General features: G+C 48.5%; 1 protein-coding gene across 1 annotated transcript; it reads left to right on the top strand.

The window, feature by feature from the left end:
* Positions 1-88: 88 nt before the first annotated feature.
* On the top strand, positions 89-26,219 carry LOC309587078 (disintegrin and metalloproteinase domain-containing protein 9-like; the record flags this gene model as incomplete). Its single annotated transcript, XM_082304958.1, has 17 exons — positions 89-198; positions 2,238-2,316; positions 2,797-2,873; positions 4,645-4,834; positions 8,131-8,205; positions 8,304-8,375; positions 9,254-9,423; positions 10,813-10,888; positions 11,281-11,435; positions 13,700-13,868; positions 16,116-16,208; positions 16,905-17,097; positions 19,649-19,754; positions 22,163-22,346; positions 23,598-23,675; positions 25,680-25,791; positions 25,993-26,219. The coding sequence occupies 17 exons, from the start codon at positions 89-91 to the stop codon at positions 26,217-26,219; spliced, it is 2,166 nt and encodes a 721-aa protein (XP_082161084.1).

Raw genomic sequence — 26,219 nt, 5'->3', positions numbered from 1 at the left:
CTGCTGGAAAAGGCACGGAGGGGGCTGGATGCCAGTGGGAGGACAGAGGAGAGGGCCCAGGAGGTAGGTGGAGGTGGGACAGGACAGGATGGGACAGAACGGGTGGCAGGTGGAGGAGCGGTGGTGGCAGTTGGAAGTGGGACTGGAGTGCTGGAAGGTGGCAGAACAGGCCTGGGTGGCAGTTGGAGGTGGAATGGGGTTGGGATGGGATGGGGATGGGATGGGGATGGGGATGGGGATGGGGATGGGGATGGGGATGGGGATGGGGATGGGGATGAGGATGGGATGGGATGGGATGGGATGGGATGGAGATGGGGATGGGATGGGATGGGGATGGGGATGGGGATGGGATGGGATGGGATGGGATGGGATGGGATGGGGATGGGATGGGATGGGATGGGATGGAGATGGGGATGGGGATGGGGATGGGGATGGGATGGGATGGGATGGGATGGGATGGGATAGAGATGGGGATGGGATGGGATGGGATGGGGATGGGGATGGGATGGGGATGGGGATGGGATGGGATGGGGATGGGGATGGGATGGGATGGGGATGGGATGGGATGGGTGGGAAAGGATGGGTGGCAGTTGGAGAAGGGGTGGATGGGATGGCATGGGATAGCATGGAATGGCATGGCGTGGCATGAGATGGGTGGCAGTTGGAGAAGGGAGGGAAAGGGAAGGGAGGGATATCGGGTAGAAGGAGGTTGGGACAGTGGGAGGTGGCAGATGGAGCCCAGGCAGCAGTTGGAAGATGGCAGGGCAGGGCTGGGTGGCAGCGGGGTGAGGGGTTGGGGTGGGGGCAGGATGGGTCCAGGCGGGGACAGGACATGGAGGCCCCAGTGCCAGCTGGCGGTGCAGGAGTGGAGCTGGATGAGGAGAAGAGTAGGGGCTTGGGCGCAGCTCGGGGCTGGTGGCAGCTGGGGGGACCCAACAAGGGGCTGAGGGAGACGGGGAGTGGGGCTGGGCGGCTGTTGGGAGGGGTGGGATGGGGTGACAGCCAAGCAAGGTGGTGGGGACGGAAACAGGGTGACAACGTCCCCAGGGCGAGCTGAGGCCAGCGGAGGTTGGGGTGGGGGCCGCGCTGATGGAGTATCCCCACAGGGCTGGCCTGGCCTGGAGGGACACAGGAATGGGGACGGGGCGCTGCCCACCCCCAAGGGACGTGTGGGTCACGGCAGTGATCCTGCTCCTCTGCCCAGGTAAGGGACAGGGAGACGGGAGGATGGAGCAGGGCCGGGGTACCCCAAAGGGCAAGGTGGAGCGACACGGGGGGGATGTGGGTGGATGGGAAGCAGGCAGGAGGGCATGGGGGGCCATGCATGGGAGGACATGGGACGGGGGACATGCATTGGGGGACATGCACTGGCGGATGCGGGCACGGGGACGTGTGGAGGGACATGGGGGACAGCGGGTGGAGGGATGTGGGATGGGGACGTGGGCTTGGGGACCTTGGTTGGGGGAAGGCAGGGTGGGGGACACAGGCTGGGGGATGCATGCTGGGCTCAGCATCTTGTAATTACCAAAGTCATCTCATTTTTCCCTTTCTTAAAAAATGTCCTCCGGGTTATTTTTGTATCTTAAGCTTCCTTAGAAGCCAGCATTAACAGCAGAGAGCTGCTCAACTACCTCCTTTATACCTCTCATTGAAGACAGATGGACTCGCACAATTTAAACACGCCAAATTTTTCAAACTTCCACTTAAAATCCTCCTTCTGCACTGCAGGGGTGGGAAATTCTTCATTGCCTGGTGTGATTAATGCCCCTTTTCCCTAAATGCAGAATCTCTTTCAGGTTTTACTGAAGCATCGAGAATTGTCTACTCGGAAGTAACAGTGCCCAGGCGGCTGGAGGCAAAGGACGGGACCTTCAGAGAGGTCATTTGCTTTTTAGGAAACACTTTTTAGACCATGGGTCTAAACCATGGCCTCTGCGGGGGCCACGGGTGGGTGCCAAAGGGAGAGCGGGGTGAGGAGATGGCTCCGGCTTCGCAGCCAAAATCAGCCTGGAAATAGTGTTTCCACTGTTGGATTAATTTCTGCAATTAATCAGTGCCTTGGCCATTCCAGGGGGACACGTCCTATTTAATAATGGCAGAAGGAAACCACCACATCGTCCATCTGACCCAGGCAAAGTAAGGCTCTTCCCCAGTTTTCCTTTCCCTGCTATTTTTTGCACAGGGCCATTACGGGGAATTAATTAACCCGCACCGAGGATTTCTGCTTTGCTTTTCAGAAATTTGATAGCCAAGGACATCGCAGTTTTCACGTACAGCCCAGAGGGACACCTGATAACCGAGTTTCCATATATTCAGGTGAGTTTAGATGTCTGTCAAGGATGCATCGACAGCCAGAACTACACCAGTGGACCTGAGCAAGGGATGGCTTTCTGTTTCTAAAAAAATCCATTATTTACACCATTTGTTTAAACAAAGGAAGGAAATTGTATCAAGACTGATAAAAACTGGGAAAACAATTTCAGATTGATCAGCACACTTGATTTCCCTTTCAAATTTTTACAGTTTTTAAAATAATTTTACTCCATCAAAAGAAAATCTGAGACATCAAAAAATACCCCTTGAAAATTCATCATTATCCAATGATGAGCTCTCAGGCTCCTGGTTTTCTCCTGCTTACCTTTTATGCCTTCACTTTTTTTTGCACATGAAATACCCCTTCCAAAATGGTTAAATGCGGATTTGGGGAGCTTTTATGCGTCCCTTTACTGACGCAGGGTTTTTGACCCGGGCATGGGAGCGTTTCCCCCAGCCTGAAGCCACGTTTGCACCTTGCAGGACGACTGCTACTATGAGGGGTTTGTGGAAGGCTCCCCAGGATCCATCGTCTCCCTCAGCACATGCTTCGGGATCAGGTAGGGCTCTTCCCAGGGGAGAACGAGGGGTTCAGCATCAAATTAACTGGGCTGGGCATTGATCTCCCTGTTTAAAGCAGGCGCCCCCGCTTCTGCGTGCGATGCTTCCTCCTGCATCCCGCTACTAAAATTCAAATCTTCAAACATGGCTGAGATTTTTTTTTTTTTACCATTTGCAGCATCACCAGTATAGATTTTAAAGGCAGATATTTCATAGAAAAACAGTTTTAAAGGAAATTTTTGGCCAAAGAATGTGCTTTCTATAGCCTCTAAGCAGGTAGCAGGTTTGACATGCCAAGACAGCTCCAAGCCTTACTTTAAAAGACAGTAAACTAAACAAGCACTTCTCGAGAAACTTCCCTCTTCAGGCACACTCCAGATCTGGGATATATTCATTTCTGATAGCGCAAGTTCTGAACACGAGACAGAAAGCGTATCTGTACGGGCATACCAGTCTCCTGCAAATCAGACTTCCCAAAATATGGGTGGCCACCCACTACCATCACCAACATCCCTCTTGAAGTCCTTCCTGCAGAACTTACTCTCTTTAGAATATCAGTCAAACAAAAAGGAATACCAGCGTAACCTCTCCTCTGAAGATGAAGGGGATATTTAAACGAACCGTGCATAGCTTAGCAGTCCTCTTCTTACATTATACCTCTGCAACGCTATCAACCCCAAACCTTCCGTCTTCTCCAGAAATAGCAGCCCTGGCGAGCAGCAGCTGCTTTTTTTTTTAAAGAAGTTGTCCTTTGAAAACATTTAATTTTATTTTGTATTACTTTCACCGGCTTTGGTGGAAGGAAGTTATCCAGCCTTCCAGAACTTACCGCATCCAGCAGAAACTCCCACGCTCTGCCCCAGTGTCGGACTCCCCAGAGCAAGACTTGGCTTCCTTCACAGCCTGCATGCAGGGGACTTGCAGGGTGGGAAACTGGCAATTTTTTTCCCATTAAAGACCTTCTTGGTAAACGCACTGCCACAACTGCCTTAACAGTCTTCTGGGTTTCCAGCTCGGTGTTTGATGAGGCGACGTTTCCCTGTTGTGATACACAAACCAGTAATTATGAACATTTTAGGACTAAATAACTCAAACGCTGGCAAAACTAAAACCCATTGAGCTTCTCTTATAAGACCAGGCATGAGATTGAGATTTGGTAGACCTACCTGTGCCTTCTTTCTCAAACAAGCACCCCAAAACATCTCTGAATTAAGTGAGTTTTTTTAGGATGCAAACTTATTAGCAGATGCAGCCTATTGAGCTGCAGCGTCTACGCAGGGATAAGCAGATCTTAAAGACGGATGCTCCTTGGAAGAGCCATAGCGCAGAGCTGTTATTGCCTTCTCACTTTCATTTAATATACAGCATTCATCTGCAGCTTCTTTACTTTTTCCCAAAGCTGCACGATTGCTCTCTCAAGGCTGTCTTATGAATCCTAAACCTTGTGCGTGACACTTTTTTTCCATAAAAGACCTTTTAGGTGAGCTCCTTGTATCTTCTCATGGGATCCCCGCCCACAGAAGCAGTGGTATGAAAGAGCTAAATTCTTCCATATCTCCCGTTTAAAAAAACATAAAACATGGGCTGATCCCAATAGCCCTGAATGCCAGGGGCGGCTCCTGGAGCTTCTACCTGTTGGTGAGACGGACAGGGCTGCCCCGCACCTCCAGCCATGCTATGATGAGCACCCTGCACCTTGTTTGTTTTTGTATTTACTAAATAATTTAAGAATTCATTTAGTTCACGTCTTTTCTGTTTGAAAATTCGCAGTGGAGTTTTGCAAATTGGAGATGTGAGGTACGAAATTGAGCCCGTGGAGAACTCCTCGACGTTTCAACACCTCATTTACCGAAGGGCGCTGGAAGGTGGCTCGCATCATCTGTGCCAAGTGCCCGAAGAGCGCAAGGACCATCTGCCCGAAGAACTTGCGAACGCAAGTCATAAAATCCTTGTTATCGAAGTAAGGACTCCCCATCCACTCGGGTCGATGTCGCACACTCGTGTGTATACGTATGGGTGATGTTAAATGCTGGGAGTAGCCCAACCGTAGAGGAAATTCCCATTGCGTTCATGAGAGCATGACAGGGATTTCACACTGTAAAGCATCAGCAGGTCTGGAAGCAAACGGGATTTCTGTATAGTGACGATGAGCGAAGCACCCTCACATGGTATGGAAACCATACCTGCAGCCATGCCTAAGCGTCACACTGCCAACTGAAGACCTCGTTTTGTTTCTGGAGGAGTGTGAGGTAGCACTTTGTCAGGTGCAAATCATCCTGCCCTGGGTTTGCTTCTGTCTTGAGATCCCTTCCCACTTGCCAGTTCATCTCACAAGCCCTGAAAAAAATATTCAGGTCTTAAAAACGGTGGTTGAAATGAAAGTGGAAGTAGACAAGAAGAACTTTTTTAAGACAGCAATAAAGAGGGGAGTTGACATCTCTGTCAGCTCCAGAGGTAAAAGCAGCTGAAGGTTTCAATAAACAAATCTGAAACGATTAATTATTTTTAAAGACAGATAATGTTTCTAAATAAGCTGTGATCAGAAGCTATAGAAGCAGTGATTTCAGTCGTTATTGACTTTCTGTTATAGAAAATCTATTGACAATCGAGTATTGTACTGCCTGACTCCAGAAAGGAAAGTGTAGACTTGGGGACCAGGGGTCTGCACCCAGAGCTCTTCCCTCCAGACCCTCTCCTTGTAGGGCTGCCCAGCCAAAGAGCCTGGGAAGGACACAGCTTGGCGGGTGGGATCTGCTCCTGGGAAGTGGGTGCTATCAGCCCCTCTGACAACAGTCGTGAGCTCCATCTCATCGGATCACAGGATGACCCAGGTTGGAAGGGACCTCAGGAGGTCTCAAGTTCAGCCTCCTCCTCCACGCAAGGTCAGCTCTGAGGTCAAACCAGGTTGGTCAGGGCTTTATCCAGTCGGATCTTGAACAACTCCAAGGACGGAGACTGCACAACCCCTCTGGGCAACCTCCTGCAATGCTTGAATCTTCCTTATTAGTGTGTCAGAAATAGATGCTCTGGGGATGTAACTCGACTTTTCTAGAGAAACCTCTGAGCACCTTCCAGCGCTCTGTCCGTGCTGCCTTTCCCTTACCTCCAGAGGGACCTGGAGGTGCAACTCTTTGGGGCCACGGCTGGGGGCCTCTCTCCCAGCAGCCACTTTTGCTGAAGTCTTGTGAGCGCTGAGTAAGAGGGGAGGTTATGTCCCCTGCCTTTACTGATGCCACTCCTGCTCCTGCATCCTATTTGTTTGCTTTTCTTTTCCCTCATTGAAGAGCAGAATAACTTCAAGTCTCATCGGGGTTCATCGTACTTCTCTGATGGGAGTCGTTCACAAATCCGCGAGCGTGCGGTGGTAACCGCAGGCTGCTGGGATAGATGTTGAACAGTTTCTGCTCTGGGTCTGACTCCCCTAGGACTTCATTTAATGCCTCTTTACATCTTGGCAATAAAGATCAGCAACTGCTCTCTCTGTGTCTCTAGTCAGTATCCACCTTATAGTAAGCAAATCTGCACTCTCCTGCCCCGATTTGCTTAAATTACATGAAAAAAAGCCTTAGCGATGTCAAAATGCACACATCTGCTGGTTCTCTTCTGTTCAGAAACACAGCTTCCACGTTATCAAAGGAAATTAGTTTGTTCTGACATCACTTGATATCGGATATTACTGATGCGGTTGTTTTCAGAAACACCTGGGTTAGAAAAATAGTTTATTTGCTTTGATTTGTGAGTGCTTTTAGAGCTTGCGAGGACTTTTGTCATTGCTGTTCCTGCTTTCAAAAGAGCCGAGATAAAGTGTTATTTTTGTACCTACGAGCGTGGATTATTTATAGCGACAGTCTGGCCTATGCCAGCGTACTGTGATTGCATTCGGTGAAAGAAATAAAGAGTGACATTCAGAGATGCTGCCTCCTGATAATAATATGAAGCATTTAGATGAAAGAATTACTTATCAGCTCCCATGGCAGAAATATAGTTTTATAAATTGCTACAATTTCACTGAATTTACTGAGAACCTGCCAGGGAAAGAGGATAATTTATAATAATAATAAAATGGTATTCGTTCAGCAGAGAAGAGAGATGAGTCCCCATGCTTAAAACGACTTAAGCAACAGCATTTTTTTAGCACTGCATAATTGTGCAACAGCCAAACCATTTAGAAAGTTGTCTTTCTGAGAGATAGCGGCTCCTCCTCCTCTCTTCTACCACCAAAACACCTGGGAACTACTCAACAGAAACGCTAACATGGCTTCCTCGTTCCCACCTCAGCCAGTGCCAAAGCTACCGCCCAGATTTTTGCAGGGTCACCTTCTTTTTCTCCTCGTTACTTGACCAAATCTGCAGATCTTGAATGCCCCACACAATCTGAGTGTGCGCTCACCCCTTCAGAGATGGGACGACGCTGCCGCTGAGCAATGCCGCGCTCAGAGAAGAAGAATAACCCCCCAGATTACCCATTAACTAATTGCTACCAGCAATTAATGTGCTGGATGCACGAAATGTAGAAGTCAATGAGCTCTACCCAGCCCAAGACGGAGCACGTCGCACTTTTAGAGCAGATTTTAACTGTGGAGCTGCCCACGCACAGGTAAATGTGCAAAGGGCACAAGCAAGAAATACTAAAAACCTTATTTCCAGAGGCTGCTGGATCCCAGGCGCAGCACATGGTGCCTCTCACTGGCTGGGGCTATCGGTGGGCGCGCTCCCATTTGCTGTATTACGTAGGTGGGCTGGGCAAAATGAAGCAAAACTAAGTTATTTTAGTGGCTTTCATACGGCTTGAAAAATTTCAGTTCAGGACCAGTTTTTATCTGCAGTTATCTGTTTACCCTCCCGGTTTCTAGCATTGAGCCGCTCGGTGCAGGCAGCTCGTGATGACCCCACTCAATTCTCCCTTTGACGCAGTTTCTGTGGTGCCAAATTGCGTGATTAAAAAATGGTCTGAGCACGTGCAAAAGCCTGCAGCCCACAGTGAGCTGATTTAACGTGAGCAATGCCAGGTAACCCCCCTGCTACCAAGAAAACCCCACCTACAGCTGTGTTCTGTCTCTCAATCTCTCTGCTCGCGCCCTGATTACTCGTTACGCTCATTAATCCTTCTCTAATGCATAACTGCTCTTTGTTCTTGTACTTAAGGGAAATTCTGGATTAGTTTAAGTAACACCACCTTGGTTTTTGCAATGCGGCGTAAGCTTTAAAGCTCCTGAACGTACCTCAATAACCGCAGCATAATTTGTTCGCTTCCAGGAGGTCCCCGGTCTTCAGAGACTGCCCGTGCCCACCAGATACTTGGAGCTGGCTCTGGTCACAAACAAAGAGCTGGTAAGCATCAGAAGTTGTCACCATGCTAGGGCTGTTGTGTTATATTGGAGGCAGTCCTTGGCGTTCAGCATTGTAACGCAGCCCTTCTCCCCGTTCAGTTTAAAGTTAACAACTACAACGAAACCCTGATGCTACACCTCTTCATTTCCATAAGCAACCTCCTGAACACGGTGAGTTTTAATGACGTGGTAATTACGACTGCCGTTTTGCTCCGTTGGTTGTCTGTCTGACCCATTACCCTGGGAAAGAGATGAACGATCCGTGCCTGACTGTAGCTACTCTAGCAGGAACCAATGTGTTCCTCAATGCTATAAAGCCCACTTCGACTGTTAAAAAATTGCTTCAAATATCATAGAATCACCGAATCATTAAGGTTGGAAAGGACCTCTGAGATCATAGAGTCCAACCGTTAACCTAACTGCCCGGTCTACCTCTAAACCATGTCCCTAAGCACCACATCCACATGTTTTTTGAACACTTCCAGGGACTGTGACTGCACCCCTGCCCTGGGCAGCCTGGGCCAGGGCCTGACAGCCCTTTGGGGGAAGAAGTTTTTCCCCATACCCAACCCAACCCTGCCCTGGCGCAGCTTGAGGCCGTTCCCTCTCGTCCCATCGCTTGTTCCTGGGGAGCAGAGACCGACCCCCCACCTCAGTTTAAAAATAATTTTGAAATCATCCCTATAAAACGGTTGATTTGGAATATGCATTATCGTTACTAAATGCTTTCTGGTAGCTCATTACAACCTCCCTTTCTCTTCATCCTCTCCTTGCTCCGAGTCCTCCAAACCAGGACATGAGTTCATCTGCTGCTGCTTCTGTGTGAATACACCGACAAGGCACCGGTGCATCAGCCACAAGGCACTCAAAACCAAGCTACACCGAAAGCTCCATTAAATTAATATATAATGCCTGAAAATAAATGCTCAGATCTTTCAGCTTTAGCAAGAAACCGGTTCTTGCATGAATAACGCGGAGACAAGCGCGGTGCCCAGGGTCGCCGCGTGCCCCATGGCCCGCAGGGGATGCAAGCTCTTGCCGTTTTCCAGGTCTACAAGCGCATGAAGCTGCAGATCATCATCAGCGCGGTGGAGATGTGGACCAGGACGGACCAGGTGACGACCGCCCACAGCCTGGCCCGGATGCTGCAGGTTTTTGCCGCGTGGTGTCAGAGGGATGCTGTCGGTCGCATTAATTACGACCATATCCAGCTACTGCTGTAAGAGTCCTGCGTTTTAATCGCCCAGCTCACGTACCGGCTGTGGGGAGATAAGCAGGGAGAAAGAATATTTTCACCTCTTTCTTCTTCTAATTTTTACATATATATGCTGATAAGTTTTTTGTCCTGCTGGTATCTCGTGGAAAAAAAATGTAACAGCTTAATCAGTCCATGTACTAATCAGCACATATTTGTCATGTAAATTGATACAAGAATTCGCTTTTCCCTTTCACTGTCCTCTTTTATATTTTTCCACACATGTACACAAACAGTGTACAGCTTATTTCCAATTTTGATACAGTTCTCTGTAACTGAATTATTTTAATCTCATTTTTAGTTTTTACTCATTTTTATATATACAAGCCACTCACTTTTTAGATATAATAATTCGTTGTTATGTGGTTTACAACTCAGTATTTCAATAAAACCTTTTTGCTAGGACAAGGGAGTTAGATTTCAAACTGCAAGATGTTTAATCACTTATTTCACTCATTTGCTTTTTAGACCTAGCACCTTGTTTCTGTTTTGTCCGTTCCTTTTTCCTCTATCTGGGGGGAAAGAAACCTTCTACACAGTAAAATATGTATCTCAAAATGTATTGAATATTTCTTTTTTCAAATTCAACATCTTATATTGCCAAATCTTTTTAAAATAATTTTGAATAATTATATTTTATTGAAATACCCTTTAAAGTAGGGAGGAGGCCAATGAGTTTATAAACCGTGGCTCTGCCTCCTTAGCACAATGCATCGCTGGTGCTTGCACACCTGGTCTGTGGGTACCAGCCCGGCTGCATACGAGGCTCCCATAGGATGCTGGGCTTTTCTTCAAGAAAGGAGCTCCTTGTTATCCAAACCCATTATTCTCCAGCTGTAATTCAGGCGATGCATCCCATCAGATGGTCCGAGGGCTGGAGCACTTCTCCTATGAGGACGGGCTGAGGGAGTTGGGGTTGTTCAGCCTGGAGAAGAGAAGGCTGCGGGGAGACCTTACAGCAGCCTCCCAGTGCCTGAAGGGGGCCCACAAGAAAGCTGGAGAGGGACTTTTTCCAAGGGCACGTAGTGACGGGACAAGGGATAATGGCTTTAAACTGAAAGAGGGTAGGTTTACATCAGATATAAGGAAGAACTTCTTCACTCTGAGGGCGGTGAGGCACTGGCACAGGTTGCCCAGAGAAGCTGTGGATGCCCCATCCCTGGAAGAGTTGAAGGCCAGGTCGGATGGGACTTTGAGCAACCTGGTCCGGTGGAAGGTGTCCCTGCCCATGGCAGGGGGGGTGGAACTAGATGGTCTTTAAGGTCCCTTCCAACCCAAACCATTCTGTGATTCTATGATCCTTGAGACAAAGTCGTTCTGCATTTCTTTAATGTTCAAACTTTCCCGCTGCAGCGGCCAGCACTACAAGGAACGGGGATTTGCCTGGAAAGGGACAATGTGCCAGATGAACTCCATGGGTGTCGTCTCGGTAAGGGGAGACCTTGCAGGTTTGCACTGCCTGAAAGGAAAAAGAAACCTTTCATACTCACAGTAAACCTTGGGAGTTAATTCTACATAACTCCTGGGCTCAGGCGTTTACCAATTAGCCCAATTTGGGCATCTAAAGGAGGTGATACTGGCCTTGTTTTTGCCGTTTCTTAAAGAAGATGAGATGGTGAAAGAACACCTCTCCAATGCCTCCCCAGAGCAACTCTTTAGGGGTCCTTTGGTTCCCTTAATTGGTTGTTTGCCCGTGCAAGTCCCCAGCCAGCACAAATTTCACAATTACTAAGCAAAACATTGGAAGTCTGGATCTTTCTCCACATCAACATACACTGACTTGAGAAAACGTGGACCTGTGGTTTTTCTTCCCACCTGCAGTTCCCTGGCCACGACACCATCAGCAACGTGATGACGCTCGCCCACGAGATAGGCCACAGTTTAGGCTTCAGCCACGACGACGCGAAACAATTTCATGACAAATTCTGTGATTGCAACTGCACCCGCAGCGGATGCATCATGCGAACGTCCCCGGGGTAAGTAAAGCTTGGTGTTCCCTACATCACTGACGGTGAGATTTGGGTCGTTGCCTTCAGCTCTCCACCTCGGAGCAACCGCTGTGTTTCTGTAGGGGGGTGCGTACAACCATTCCTCTACACCATCTTTTAATCTTCCAGCTCCACTTGGCAGAGGAGTCTAAGTTGCCCCTGCTTTGTCCAGGTGGTTGGACCAGGGGCTTCCAGAGGTCCCTTCCAACCTAAATTACTCTACGGTGCTTTATCAAGTGAAAATAGTTATCTAGTTAAAACAAGAGATACCAGTTCTCCCAGAAAAGTTGGCTGCCTTGGCTCCACTGGTCACAGTGTAACTGTTCATTTATTTTCCTCTGCTTTCTCCAAGTGATGCTTGCTTTTGGCTTCTTCATAGCTGTGTTTTGATGCTCCCCGCAGATGGATGGGTTACTGCATCCCCTCCCCTTGCACCGTTTATTTACAATTGCTACCCATGACAACGTATCTTCCAGAAAAGGTGCCTCGTGTACAAGGAGCTGCTCATACCTGCCCTCTCGATATACGACCATCATGAAGAAAAATAATTCTACTAATTAATTAATGTCTCCTGTGATGAATATTTGGTAGATGTCAGCTCCTGTTGTTTCAGCATCAAAGAAACCGTATGATATTTCTTTCAACATCCCTGTGGTCAGCTCCAAGTACTGCTGATAACACAGTGTCTTTAAAAATGACTCATTCCTCTTAGCTTTAGAGGTCCGCTCAACACGCAGTGAACTTCAGCAGGCAGTGAAGGTTGCTCCATTGCAGATTTGTTTGCTTCCAAATCCTAAGATCCTTTTCTTGGTGTGAAGAAGTCCCTATCCCTGTTTCATTCTCTGCAACGTACATACTGCAGTAATGAGAAGGACACAGGCTCCATGCGTAATATTAGACCCTTATCTTCACCAGAGACCAACCAAGCCTCTCTGAAGACATCAAAGATTTGAGAAACTGAAGTCTCCTAGCAGATTTGTCTGCACTTTCAATAACATCAGCATTGAAACAGCCCTTTCAGTGCAGTCACCAGCAGTCCTGCTTCACCCCGTGATGGTCCCTCCTATCCCGTCCACCTGGAAGTCACCTCCTCGGTGCCCTCAACGTGACGGAGGACCCAGCGCACAACTGCTGGGGTGAAAACCTTAGCAAGTCAGAGCACTGTGTTTCACAGGTCTCTGATCCTTCAGCTTTTGCTGCCGTCCATTCACATAGTAACCGTGTTATCCTAACGTACTCATTAAATGTATGTTTCCAAACTTCTCGCTTGAGGCAATAGTTCTTCCAGAATTCCTACATTGACACAGTCAGTCAAGCTGCTTCCATTTCGGCTGCAGTAATTTCCATGCCCGTAGTTATGCACAACACCAGCAACTCTCTTTCTGACTCATCCATCCTTCCATCCGCTGCTGCTTCTCACCTATCCCATGATGGCAATCTTTATTCCTCATCAGTCCTGTCCGTATGTCACCCTAGGCGTATGTAAGCCCTCAGCACTTTAAGGGATGTCTGCACAGCCTTGTTCCTCGTTTGCAGTGCTCTGTTGTCCCGTCGCTGCTGCCTGACACCATGCTTAGCAAAGCTGAGGGCGAGCGAGCTCTCACTTTGTTTTGGGCCACGTCGGCATTTTCTTTGCTATCTGCATCATGCTCAGTTTGATATCTGCATCATGCTCACTACGTTACCGTCTTACTTCAGCTTTCTTCTTAATTCGTGTGATTACAAACTGCATTCAATTTCTCTTTTAAAATCCTCAATAAGAGATAACTTAACTTCACAGCTGGAAATTCTCATGCCCACGCTCCTGCCTGGTTCACGAGCAGCTGTCACCCATTTGAGCAGCTAGGCATGAAGCCACCCTGTTTCTCTCCTGGTTACTTTGCAAGTTCCAGGTAGTTTTCATAGCGTTCACACGAAAGCAAGTAGATCCATCCCTCTCTCACACCCGGTGATCTGCTCTCACACTGTACATCATTGTCATGAATCGTACCTGATCTCGCCGTGTCTGCAGTGTCTCCTGTCCTCCGCCTTCAGCCTTCCACAACAACCAAAACACTTTCAAAGCTGCTTTGTAGTCTTCCCCTTTTCTCATCCAGGCATTCCTGTCTCCCATGTCTTCCTACATGAAAAAAGGCGAGAAAAAAGGCCTATTCCCCCTAAAACTGCCCATATTCCTCTTCGCTAGTTAATCTATCTCTTCTTTGAGTCCACCAATTTATGGTGTGGTTATATATGGTATTTTTTTCTTACAGATCTTGCTTGGCATTCAGTAACTGCACTATGGGAGAATATTACAACGAAGTAATAAGAAAAAATCTACCTTGTCTACTCAACATACCATCTTTAAAGCCATTTCTTCTTGAACTCTGTGGCAACGGTGTCTTGGAAAAAGAGGAAGAATGTGACTGCGGCAGTGACGAGGTTGGCAATTAAATATTTCACTGCAATCTACTTGTTAGGGTAGTGGTAGTAAAACTGTGGTGGTTTTGTAACCATAAAAGCTCCCTGACTCATGGGAAGAAATGATCTTTGAAGTGTTATACATTCAAACGAGCCCACTGGCTTCCACTTCTGCCAATTCCCTCGAAGTGGGGATTTTCCCAAATATGGCTTTATTTGTGGGCAAAATATGCATGATATGTGTAAACACATGCAGAGCATATCTAGAGGTAAATTCAGTTTTTCTTCCACGGCTATGGAGGGACCTTTGGTACGGCAAGCCTTTGGCATGGCAGACTCTGTGCAGATCTAAGGGTGGACTCTGTCTGCAAGTCTGATAAGGAGTCACGCCTCCGGGACGGAGATGAGACCTCTCCATACCTCCTCCACAAGGAAAGGTGTTTTCCTTCTGGCTGTACGAATGTTCATAAGAAGGAGGGGTCTGATGAAAAGAAAAGTATCTGATCAGTGCTGCAGTCAGAGTGGGAGACTCTGCAGAAGGGACATGTCTTTGCCTCCAAGCCGCTCTATATCAAGCAAGTTATGAGCACTTATGGAAAACGAGAGTTTTTCTATTTCTGTTCTTTTTTCCGTTATATTTACTTTGAAGTCAGTGAAAGAAGGGCTTGCATGTTGGTATTGCGCAGCTGTAGTTCCAGGATCCATGCAGTTGCGACACTTCGGAAAGTTTGAGTTTTCCAGTGGAAACTCTTGTTTGCATTTTGTGCAATCGTTATTTGTACAAAGCTTCTGCAGCTTTGTCAAAACTCAGCCTGTGCACTGACATTTCCCCCGTGAGCGATTTGCACGTGTCTGACATTCAGGCTTAGGTTGAACTGCTGAACCTTGCTGATAAAGAGGATTCACCTGCTTTAAGAAATTACGCTAGAAAAAACTAAACCCTACCACCTACAGCCCCCAGACCCCCGGTCTCTCCAACAACTGGTCCCAGACCTGTTCTCCTCAATCAGACGCGGGGCTCAGCCATACAAGTGCCCTGACCAGAAGACCCTTTTTATCAGCCCCTTTTATCCCAGCCCTTTTCCCCTTTCCCACAATTCTTCCTCCCCAGTCCACCTTTGCTCCTTCCCCTAACCATCCCACACAAAGCTTTGCACATCCCTGCATTTGCCTTAAAACATCCCACAATAGGTTTTACACAACCCTACATTCCCTCTCAAATACCACATTATAAGTTTGGCCTTTTCAGGAGACACAAGAAAATCATAGAATCATAGAATCACAGAATCGTTAAGGTTGGAAAAGACCCTTAAGGTCATCAAGTCCAACCGTTAACCCAGCACTGCCAAGCCCATCTATACCACGTCCTCGAGCACCATGTCTGTCCGTCCTTTAAATACCTCCAGGGATGGAGACTCAACCACTTCCCTGGGCAGCCTGCGCCAGTGCTTGACCACCCTCTTGGTGAAGAAGTTTTTCCTAATATCCAACCTAAACCTGCCCTGGCGCAGCTTGAGGCCTCTCCCTCTCGTCCCAAAATCTCATTTAAAAAATCTCCTAAATTGTCCTAAAATCTCCTGAATCTCATTTTCCATCAGTGACCTGAGAGCTCTGGTCTTTGCTAATGCCCCCACTACCTCCTCCTCATCATCGCTGTGTGATCCCTTCAGTACTGTTCCTGTCTCCTTGTTTTTACGCTAAAAAGCCATTAACCAGCTCTCCTTACAAAGCTGATACCCTTACATCCCAGGTATCCTTAAAATTTGAGTACCTAATTTTGTTTACATGACAGAGTCCATCAGCTCTAGCACCTTGAATGATTTGGGATTGGGAACTGGAACTTTTGAGGATATGGTGGATCATTGCTGAAAGAGTTGTAAAAGGGAAGGAAGGAAAGTATCAAAGAAGGAAAAAAATTCCAGCAAAGGAGACTGATCTCTCCCATTGTGCTCAGGAGTTTCCAAGCACTTTGGAAACCTTAATGAACCCATGCTTAGAGCACCCCTGTGAAGCAGGTAGGTTGGCTGATTAACAGAGGAGATGAGATGGAAGCATTAGCGTTGAGAGAAAAATGCAAATTGTTTGAAAAGCGTCTACCCAAGGCATCATTCCCCTCGACGCCGAACTCCAGAGTGGCCAGAGTCTGAAGAGCAGCAGAAAACAGCTGTTTTCCCTTAACCTCCTTTAATTCTGTGGCTCTTCAGCTAGAGGAGGTGATCCAAATAAGAAACCCCCATACCGAGAGGGTACGGCACTATCTACTTCCAGGCATGCCTCCAAGAAGGATGCTGCTTCTCCTCCAGCTGCTTGCTCGCACCGGGGGCTTCTTGTTACAGAGGCGAATGCTGCCACAAATGTCAGGTGAGTTATAACAGCAACAACTGCCATTGCCTTTGTAATGTAGGGTAAACGAATGATTTAATTGTTTTTCAAAGCTGCTAGGTGCTGTAATGTTTATTTCCTGCATTTCTCAGTATATCTGGTCAGAAAATATGCGTAAACTTGACTGGAAACTGCTCGTGCTTAGGTAGAAAACAAATAGTTTAGAAACACTGCGATTATGTCAGACAAAAACCATCAGCAGGAGCGGCAAAGCGAGGGTGTAAGGACCGAACCGACTAACCCAACACGAGCATTGGTGTCCTGGACCAAACATCCAACAATCACAAGTCTGGATGAAAGGAAAGAGATTTTTAAACCTTATTTACATTCCTGCTGATTTTGAGCTTTTAGGGAAAATCCCGCAACACTGTATTTGTAGAGGCATTTCAGATTTAACCTGAAATGCACAAATAAAACCACGGGTTTCTGTGCTGGAATATCAGCAATCACCATTTGCAATGTCTCGATTTCCATAGGACAGCAAGGACTTTAGTGCCTTACCCCCTCCTCCAGGCCTTATGCTGCCTGACTTTTTGCAAATTCAAGTTGCTGTTCTTCATCTTACACTTTTGGGGCGTTCCCTAAGATTTTGCCACATGGGTTTCAGTAATTTGGGCCAGCCGCTCCAGTAAAAAAATTCCATTCAAAACTCATTTTGTGGGCTTTTCTTTACAGTTTCAGCCAGCAGGAAAAATCTGCAGAGAAGACAGGAGCATATGTGATCTTCCCGAGTACTGCAACGGCTCTTCAGGGACCTGCCCCATCGATGTATTTAAGCAAGACGGAACCCCATGTGGTGACAACGACCGCTGCTACGATGGGCACTGCCACAGCCATGAGGCACAATGCAAAGCTTTATTTGGCAGAGGTAAGAGATCTCGTCCGAGGAACTGCCAGATCATCTCCTATGGAATTAGCCCTCACCTTCAGGGAACACTTCATCTCGTGTCTCCTCCCCTTGCCCTGCCCCCTACTTTAAAAAGTCTGGTTTTTCCACAGTCACTGAATCATAGAGTCACAGAATCCTTTAGGTTGGAAAAGACCATCGAGTCCAACCGTTAACCCAGCGCTGCCAAGGCCACCACTGAACCATGTCCCCAAGCACCACGTCTATCCGTCCTTTAAATCCCCCCAGGGATGGGGACTCAGCCCCTGCCCTGGGCAGCCTGGGCCAGGCCCTGACAGCCCTTTGGGGGAAGAAGTTTTCCCCATACCCAACCCAACCCTGCCCTGGCGCAGCTTGAGGCCGTTCCCTCTCGTCCCAGCGCTTGTTCCTGGGGAGCAGAGACCGACCCCCCCGGCTCCAGCCTCCTTTCAGGCCGTTGCAGAGAGCGATGAGGGCTCCCCTCAGCCTCCTCTTCTCCAGGCTGAGCCCCCCCAGCTCCCCCAGCCGCTCCTCCCCAGCCTTGTGCTCCAGCCCCTGCCCCAGCCTCGCTGCCCTGCTCTGGCCACGCTCCAGCCCCTCCATGGCCGCCTTGGGGTGCGGGGCCCAGCGCTGAGCACAGCATTCGAGGGGCGGCCTCACCAGTGCCCAGCGCAGGGGCACCATCCCTGCCCTGCTCCTGCTGGCCACACCGTTCCTGACACAAGCCAGGGTGCCACTGGCCCTCTTGGCCACCTGGGCACCCTGCTGGCTCGTGTCCAGCGGCTGTCGACCAGCACCCCCAGGCCCTTTCCCGCCGGGCAGCTCCCAGCCGCTCCTCCCCACGCCTGCAGCGGTGCCTGGGGTTGCTGTGCCCCCAGGGCAGGACCCGGCCCTGAGCCTTGCTGACCCTCACCCCGGGGCCTGGGCCCATGAAGACTCACTGTTTGTAAGGCAGGCAGGCTTAGATAGATGGGCCAGTTACTTAAGAATATAAGTACTTGTATAAAAAATACTACAGAATACTTTTAAAATACCCTATGATTTCATAACAATAGCTATATAACTATATATATAAAAGTGTATATAAAATATAGTATTGGACTCCATGATCTTAAGGGTCTTTTCCAAGCTAAATGATTCTGTGATTCTATATATTTACAACAGTCAGGGTAACAGAAAAGGGGTTTTCTCGGGCAGTAGTTGTTGCAGCGCCGTTTAGGAACATCCCATGCCCCGTGTGCAACAGGAACAGCAGACGTGGCCACCCTCACCCATTTGCCACGAGAGGGTCCCAGGAACAAAGATGCGCTGGAGACAGCCGTGGAGATCACTTTTATGCCTCTGAAAGCAACCACGCCCTGTAATTCGTGCATCTAAGTTTGCCCCAGTTCAAACCTGAAGCACGCATGTGATTTCTTTGAATACCTGCCCACATCCTCTTTCAGATTATTTCAGTTCTGGAGGAAGCAACCAAACTTCCTCAGAGCACATGTCCCGAAGCTGCGGCAGAGCAGATCGACTCTGCGCTCCCTCGATAGCGACAGCAGTGATGCCCATCATGATCTGAGTCCGAGGTGTCTTTCATACGAAAGTCTTCTGCGAGTAAAACCACCGTTCCTCTGTGATCTACCACATTTATGAGAAGTCTGGAGTCCCGGGGAACCCCCGCAGATGAAGACAGTAGCATTTCTCATGAAAGGCATTGCTGGGGAAGGCAAGGATATTGATAAGGCAGAATATTTCGATAAGGCAAAATATTTTTGTCATCATTTTGCCACGGGACACTGTCACACGAACATTTACGCGGGTGCTAATGTGGGCAACAGTGATCTCGGCCACCTCTGCAGGAGAGCTGGGAAGCCCCGCAGCTGGCTGGATGCTTCAAAACATTTTGGATGCTTGAAAACTTGCAAAAACGCCTGGTGGGAGTCCTGCGCTGACCACAGGCTCTCCGTCTCTTCCCTCAGTGCTCTCTGCTCTGATACAACACCTGGTGAAGATAAAGATGTTCTGAAAAAACGGGGAGTCCCTGGGTTAGAAATGGTTCTGCCTTACTGAAATCCAGATCTGGGAGCAGCTTCTGACATCTAACAGGAATTAGCGTTGCTAACGCTGAATATAACGGCGGTGATTCTGGTTGCAGAGTAAATCTAAGATATATTGACCTGCGTCACGCAGCAAGTTAGAATTAAAGAAAAAAAAAATAGGCTTGGGAAAGGTTTTAAGCTTTAATCTCATTTTATGCTCCGTGTTGTTCTGTATAAATGACCGCGGTCTATTCTGATCACTGGTTGATCTCTTGGTGGCAAACCCACTCATTTAGCCACCTCATTCTCACACTGGTTATTCTGGTCCAAAAGAGGACCAGAACAAAAAGAAGAGGTGAAAAAAAAAAAAAAAATATGCCCATAAAACACAGCAAGTCAAACACAAGCTGTGGTTGACCAGAACTTCGTTTCAGAAAAAAATCACAGAAATCACCTGGAGGGATGACGGGGGCGCGCACAGCCCCTGCCGCTCCGTGAGCGCCTGCCTTTGCTCTCTCGCTCTGCAGCCGCCCACCGCGCCCCGCTGAGCTGCTTCAGGGAAGTGAACGTTCGGGGCGACCGCTGCGGGAACTGCGGCTGGAACGGGACGCGCTACGCCAAATGCCTGGAAGAGTAAGTGCTGGCGACTGGTGGTTACTGGTGTCCCAGTCCTGCCAGTAGCCAGGTAGAATCATAGAATCACAGAAGGGTTTGGGTGGGAAGGGGCCTTTCAAGCCCATCCAGTCCCACCCCTGCCATGGGCAGGGACATCTTCCACCAGATCAGGGTGCTCACAGCCCCGTCCAGCCTGGCCTTGGATGCTTCCAGGGATGGGGCATCTCCCACCTCTCTGGGCAACCTGGGCCAGTGTCTCACCACCCTCAGCGTGAAACATTTCTTCCTTCCATCCAGTCTGAATCTCCCCTCTTTCAGTTTAAAACCATCCCCCCTTGTCCTGTCGCAGCAGGCCCTGCTAAAAAGCCTGTCCCCCCCTTTCTCACAAGCCCCCGTTAAGCACGGCAAGGCCGCAATCAGCTCTGCCCGCAGCCTCCCCCTCCCCAGGCTGAACCCCCCCAGCTCTCAGCCTGCCCTCACAGCAGAGCTGGGCCACCCTCGGACCATCGCTGGGGCCTCCCCTGGCCCCGCTCCCACAGCTCCATGTCCTTCCCGTGCTGAGGACCCCCGAGCTGGACGCGGGGCTCCAGGGGGGTCTCCCCAGAGCGGGGCAGAGGGGCAGAATCCCCTCCCTCGCCCCGCTGCCCACGCTGCGGGGGATGCAGCCCAGGAGACGCTTGGCTTGCTGGGCTGCCAGCGCACATTGCCGGCCCATGGCCGGCTTTCCATCCCCCAGCACCCCCAAGTCCCTCTCCTCAGGGCTGCTCTCCATCCCTCCATCCCCCAGCCTGTGCTGACACCGGGGGTTGCCCCCACCCAGGTGCAGGACCTTGCACTTGGCCTTGTTGAACCCCATGAGGTTCACAGGGTCCCACTTCTCGAGCTTGTCCAGGTCCCTCTGGATGCCATCCCGTCCCTCAGGCCTGGCACCCGCACCGCTCAGCTTGGTGTCACCTGCAAAGGTAGGACTGGGACACTGCTCGTGCACTGCTGTACAAGGCATACAAACAGAACACTGTTTCTAAAAGTTTTTCAACTTGTTTTTTTTTTGTTGTTGTTGGGATTAAGCACAAGAAGGGAGGCAAAAGCAAAAATGGTATCAGGAAAAGGAGTGCAGCTTTTTATACAACTTGGAGGCTCCGCTAGGCTTTTCTGGTTGGTTTTCATAGATGAAGGAGTGATGCACAAGCATTGCTGAGAGCCTACACGTCTAACAGCCAAAGTAGGTGAAAAAAGCACATGGCAAGAGGAGGAATTTGCAGCATTTCTTCAGGCTGGGTTCTTCTTGCGTTTTACTTTCAACCCAGAAAGTTAAGTGAGGACGGTTTTCTTTTTTTACAGCAACTTACAGATTTTTCTTCTTTGCTTGCCCAGAACAGCCTTAAATCTTATCTCCCAGCATTGAATGGAGGTTCAGCGCATGATACTTTCCAGCTTCCCCGCAGTAAGGGGTCATCCCATCACCGGGCGAGGGCTTTGAGAATGGGTTTTGTTTGATAACAGGTTCTCTAACCCTTTCTCTCCTACAGCATTAATTCTTTTCACGTTGCTGCCATGAGCAGCAGTCATCACTCAGCACACCTTGAAAGACATCTCTAGACAGGACATTGCCATGGAGTGCAGTCCCTCAACCTTTGAACTCCTAACTCTCCAAACCCTCCTCTGTGGTCCTGTCCTGAGAGCAGGACCTGCTGAGAATGAGCCACATCTGACTGTGGGCAATCATTCAAAAGGAAGGAGATGGTTTACCAGAACCCTGGAGATTTGCTGTCCCTATGCACGTTAACATGCACTCAAAAATACGCAGTTGCTAGTACCTAACCTTTCTTCACGCTTGCGCTTTGACAGTTTACCAAGGAGAGGGACATTGCTGTCATCAGGGGAGACGCTAGGATGCAAATTCAGAATTTGAGCTTATGTCCTATTTTCCTACTGAGCACTACAGAGGCAGCACCTCTGTTGCCACCTCTGGGCACAGAGACGACTTTCTGAATAGCCACAGCCAATTCTTCCTGGCATAAACAGCAGTATTTCTCGTACAGTATATAAAATGGGCAAAAAACATGAAAAGTGAGGGTCAAAAAGTCAAATGGAAGTGTCTCTGCAGCTTCTGGAGAGATACACCAAAGGGCCGGGCCTATGCGCCCACGGCACTGACACCGACTGGCATAAAAGAGTCGATACCAGCTAAATGTCTGAACCTCAGAAAAGGGGTGGTTGGGATGCAAACTGCCCAAAAGGGTTGGTCCTGGAGAGCTGGAGCCTCTGACCGTGCCCAGGGTTGCTCCGAGCCCGTGAGCTGGAACGGGCCAAATTTGTACCAGATTGCTCAAATAGCTGACGGCACAGTTGTGTACCAGCACCACGGATCACCATGTCGTCAGATGTCTCTACAGACCTTGCGGCAGTCTCTTTGTCTATCCCAGGAATGTCCTGTGTGGGAGAGTGCAGTGTGTTAACATTAAAAAAGTACCAGTCAGGCAAGACGGCGAGACCGTGGTTCAGACGACCGTGAACGATCAGCTCTGCTGGGGACTCGAGTTTCACCTGGCTTCAGACACTCCTGACGAGGGATCAGTGAAAGACGGCACATCGTGCGGTAGTAACAAGGTACCCTTAGAAAGCTAGGAGGAGATACGAATAGTACAGGATGGAGATTAAATGGAAGGATTTTGTTCCTAAAGGAGATGCTCTTGATCTCTGATATAAGCTGCATAGTGCCTTCTGTTAAAGCCTCCTTTAGCAGCTGAAAACTAGCAACATCTTGTATTTTGTGGGGTTTTTTCCCTCAGACTGAGTGGCTAACACAATAGCTGCTATTTTGTTCCATTAGAAAGGAAAAGCAATAGATCGTACTCGTCTTTTGAAGCTACTAACCAAAGTCGAGGTTCATTTGTTGTACAGGCAAAAGAACTTGAAGTGTTGTTCCAAGAACAGGACTCATTTCTTCCCTTGACACATGCAGAAGAGACAATTCCTGTCAAGCTGGTGACACACTAAAGGATGAGTTTCTTGCTATTACATGTCAGCAAAAATATTTCTGAGGAAAACAGAGGTGCTGAGTTCCACAGAAAAGGAAGCAGCTGTTCAGTGCTGGCTTCAGTAGAGTTCCCCTTTCAGGAGACATGGGTTTCACAGCACCAGATACACACATTAATTCCAAAAATAACTAATTTGCAAGGCAAAAAGTTGAAAATATATCTCCTTCATTCTCCTTCTGCACAGAGGAGATGTGTTTGTGTCTCCTAGAGCTAGGAAGATGCCCCAAGTTATTCACTGAGCAAACAAAACATCTTCTGTAGTTCCAAGGTCTTGTTCACATCGTGGACTGGACAGGACAAGACCGGAGTTCCCGAGCCACAAACTGCCGGGAGCTGGAGAGCATGCTGGGGACACAGTGTTGCGGGGATGCACGAAGATGAGGATGATTGTGCGGGGTCAGTCCAAGAGCCCATCCAGCCCAGCATCCTCCACCAGTCTCGGGCAGGACCGTGGGAAGGGTATGAAGAGAGCAGGCACATATGGTACTTCCTACTAATACTGGCACTACCTTCAATTATTTTCAGCTCTTAATTACTCAGTTCCTGAGGTAGAAGTGGTTTCTGTGCATTTTCTAACCTTCAGTGGGTTTGTTCAGTCTCCCTTCTGGTTCGTCTTGAATCTGGAACTAAAGATCTTCATTCTATGCTCCCCCAGCGCTTGTCTGGAGAGAGGGAAAGAAAAGCCTTGAATGAAATTAAACGAAGGAAAAGACTTGCCAGGCTGGTTTTCACCAATTTTATCCCTATTGACCAGCCAGTGCCCGTTCCTAGTATCCGTCACTTTATCGTTTCACTAACATAAATGTTCCTCTTTCTGCAGATATGTATGAACAGGACATGTGTCAGCGCAGCTTTTCTCAACAACGATTGCAGGGAGAAAAAATGCAATTACAGAGGGGTAAGTAGAAAACACCTAAGTATCCTCTGAATAGTAGAGTATAGGAAGTGTAAATTTGTCTCTCAAAAGCAGTATGAGATGTCCAGAATCATTCCTGGCTCAGCAGCACAGAGATTATTTTGGTTTTCACCCACGACTGTCCTCCCAGATTCTGCTCTGGCCATCCACAGCTCTTCACAGCAGTGTTTGTTGGTTACTTTTACCATTTTTCTTCTTTGTTCCCTCAAATACTGTGAAGAAAAACTTCCACACCAGAACACTTCATCCTTCATTGCGTCTGTCAGTGCTACTGAATTTAAATTAGGTGGAGTTGGAGAGATCTAAAAAAATGCATGCTCGGTTCTGTAACTTCGCTTTCCTTACAAACACCACAGAAACGGCACATTTTGTACAACACTTAGTCTTACATAAAACCTCCGTTTCAGACATTAACACTGGCAGAATTATTTCACATGTGGATTTTTTTTTATGACATCATTTCCAAGTTACCTGCCCGTTTCCAGACAGATTATTATTGTAGATGAGCAGATCTGTCTGGGTGTTAGTGTGGATGTTAAGGGAGAATACTGGGAAGATTTGCCATCATCTGTCCTTTATCTGTAATATTGCTGAGGACCAGTAAGAAAAGTTACTGGCAATCTGTCAATCTATAATTGGAAGGGTCTGAGGTCTGCTTTTCTTCTGCTCTGTCACCAGCTGTGGGTGGCTGAGTCCATCAGAAGTTACGTTCTTGGCGGAAGTGTTCTCAAAGTAGCTGGAATAATCACGTCTTTTTGCTGTCTCCAGAGAGAAAGGTTATAACCCCAAAAACGCACGCTTTTTTCTTGGGAAGCAGTTCTCCAAACTAACGACACATCCTTGAAATGAAGAATTATTGCTCTATATGGTTTGGGCTGCACAAATGAGTGAGGAAAGCTGGCCTCAACCTTGTCTCCCCAGAAGAGGAGAGAGAAACGTTACTCGAAGCGGAGACGCTTATGGTTGGGTGGGAGACTGTCACTCCCTACACGGGCGTGCAAATTTGAGATGTGGGGGAGCAGAGCTATGGGTCCATACTACCAAACAATAACACAAACCTAGACCAAGAACATACAATAGGAAATCAGCCGACGAGCATCTAAAGACGGTTAGAGAGGCTCACTTCTGCACCACCGCAGTGCGTGCAACGACACAGGCGGACCGCAGACCCACACCGCGGCGTGACCCAAAATCAGGGTGGCAGTCCCAGGGGCCCACCGTGAGGATGCTCACGCTGTTGGGCAGCCCTCGCCGCACCCCGTCAGGCGTTCAGCTGCTACAGACCGTGAGTGAGAACTGAGAAACACAGGAGGTGAGTAATGCAGCCTGGACAGGGCAAATAAATGTGCAACCAAGGGAGTCACGGTCCTATCTTGTAGGAAAACCTGTAATTTTTGTATCACATAAAGGTGACAAATTCATTTTGGACGTATTTGTGAAATACGTTGTCACGACAGAAACAGTGAAAGCACTCACAAGCGCAGGGTAGCTCTGCAATTAATAAAGAGTGCAAGAACGCTTTCCAACTTTGAGATTAAAAATGGCTTGACAAACGCAAAAGCACTCCTACTAAGTTGGAAAAAGGCAAAACATAACCATCTTTCACCTTCTGTATGCTGTCATCTCTTCCCTGCTGTGTTTGTAGCACCTCTTCCAACAGGAGCATCACCACAGCGATGGGCTGGGAACTCCCGCTGCCCTCACTTTGCCAGGGTAGCAGACACCTAATGGTCGGTACGAGCCACACAGCCCACGACAGCCTGTGACCGGGGCACCAGTCTATCACCTCTGCACAAAACAGACTGAACATTTCCACAGCGGCAGCTAAAGCAGAGTAACAAATTTATCTTAGGACACAGATTTCATCCAGCCTGTCTCTGGTCTGCCTGCCAATAAGCTGTGCTAGCAGCCTATTCCCTGGAGAAATGCAGGGCCACTTCACGGTTTCTTTATTTTTCATGCCATAAAATATTTGGTTTCTTTTAGGTGTGCAACAATAAGAAAAATTGTCACTGCGATTTCGGATGGGCCCCTCCGGACTGCAAGGCGAAAGGACTTGGAGGCAGCGTTGACAGTGGACCACCTCCTTCTTTCAACAGTAAGCGCGTGGGGTGGGACCGCTCTGCGCACCGCACTGCCTGCCGTAGCTTTATTTTGCCTTCAACAAGCTCAGCAGCTCTCCATCTATACTTTCAGATCAGTTTAGACTTTGTTCAGGCATCTCTTTGTCCCTTCCTATTTAGCCATGTCAGATTATTTTTTTTTCCCTCTCATCTCGCCTTCTTTATTATCATTCCAGTCGTGCTTGCCTTGCCTGACTCTATCAGACTATTCCCAGGGCACCCGCACGAACTGCAGATCGATTCCATTAAGCACAGGGGCCAAGCAGCCAGCACGCAGCTCATTAAGACGGTTTACGAGGGGTGTCGCTCTGAGCTCATGAAAACCCTCTTCAAAGAATCTTCCTCTCCTCTTAACAGAGATCTCCAGCAGAGCTCCAATCCTGAGAGGACAGGACATAAATAA

This window comes from Platalea leucorodia (assembly GCF_965183815.1).
Source record: "Platalea leucorodia genome assembly, chromosome: 2".
In the NCBI taxonomy this organism is placed as follows: Eukaryota; Metazoa; Chordata; class Aves; order Pelecaniformes; family Threskiornithidae; genus Platalea; species Platalea leucorodia.
This window is presented reverse-complemented; position numbering and strand designations above follow the sequence as displayed.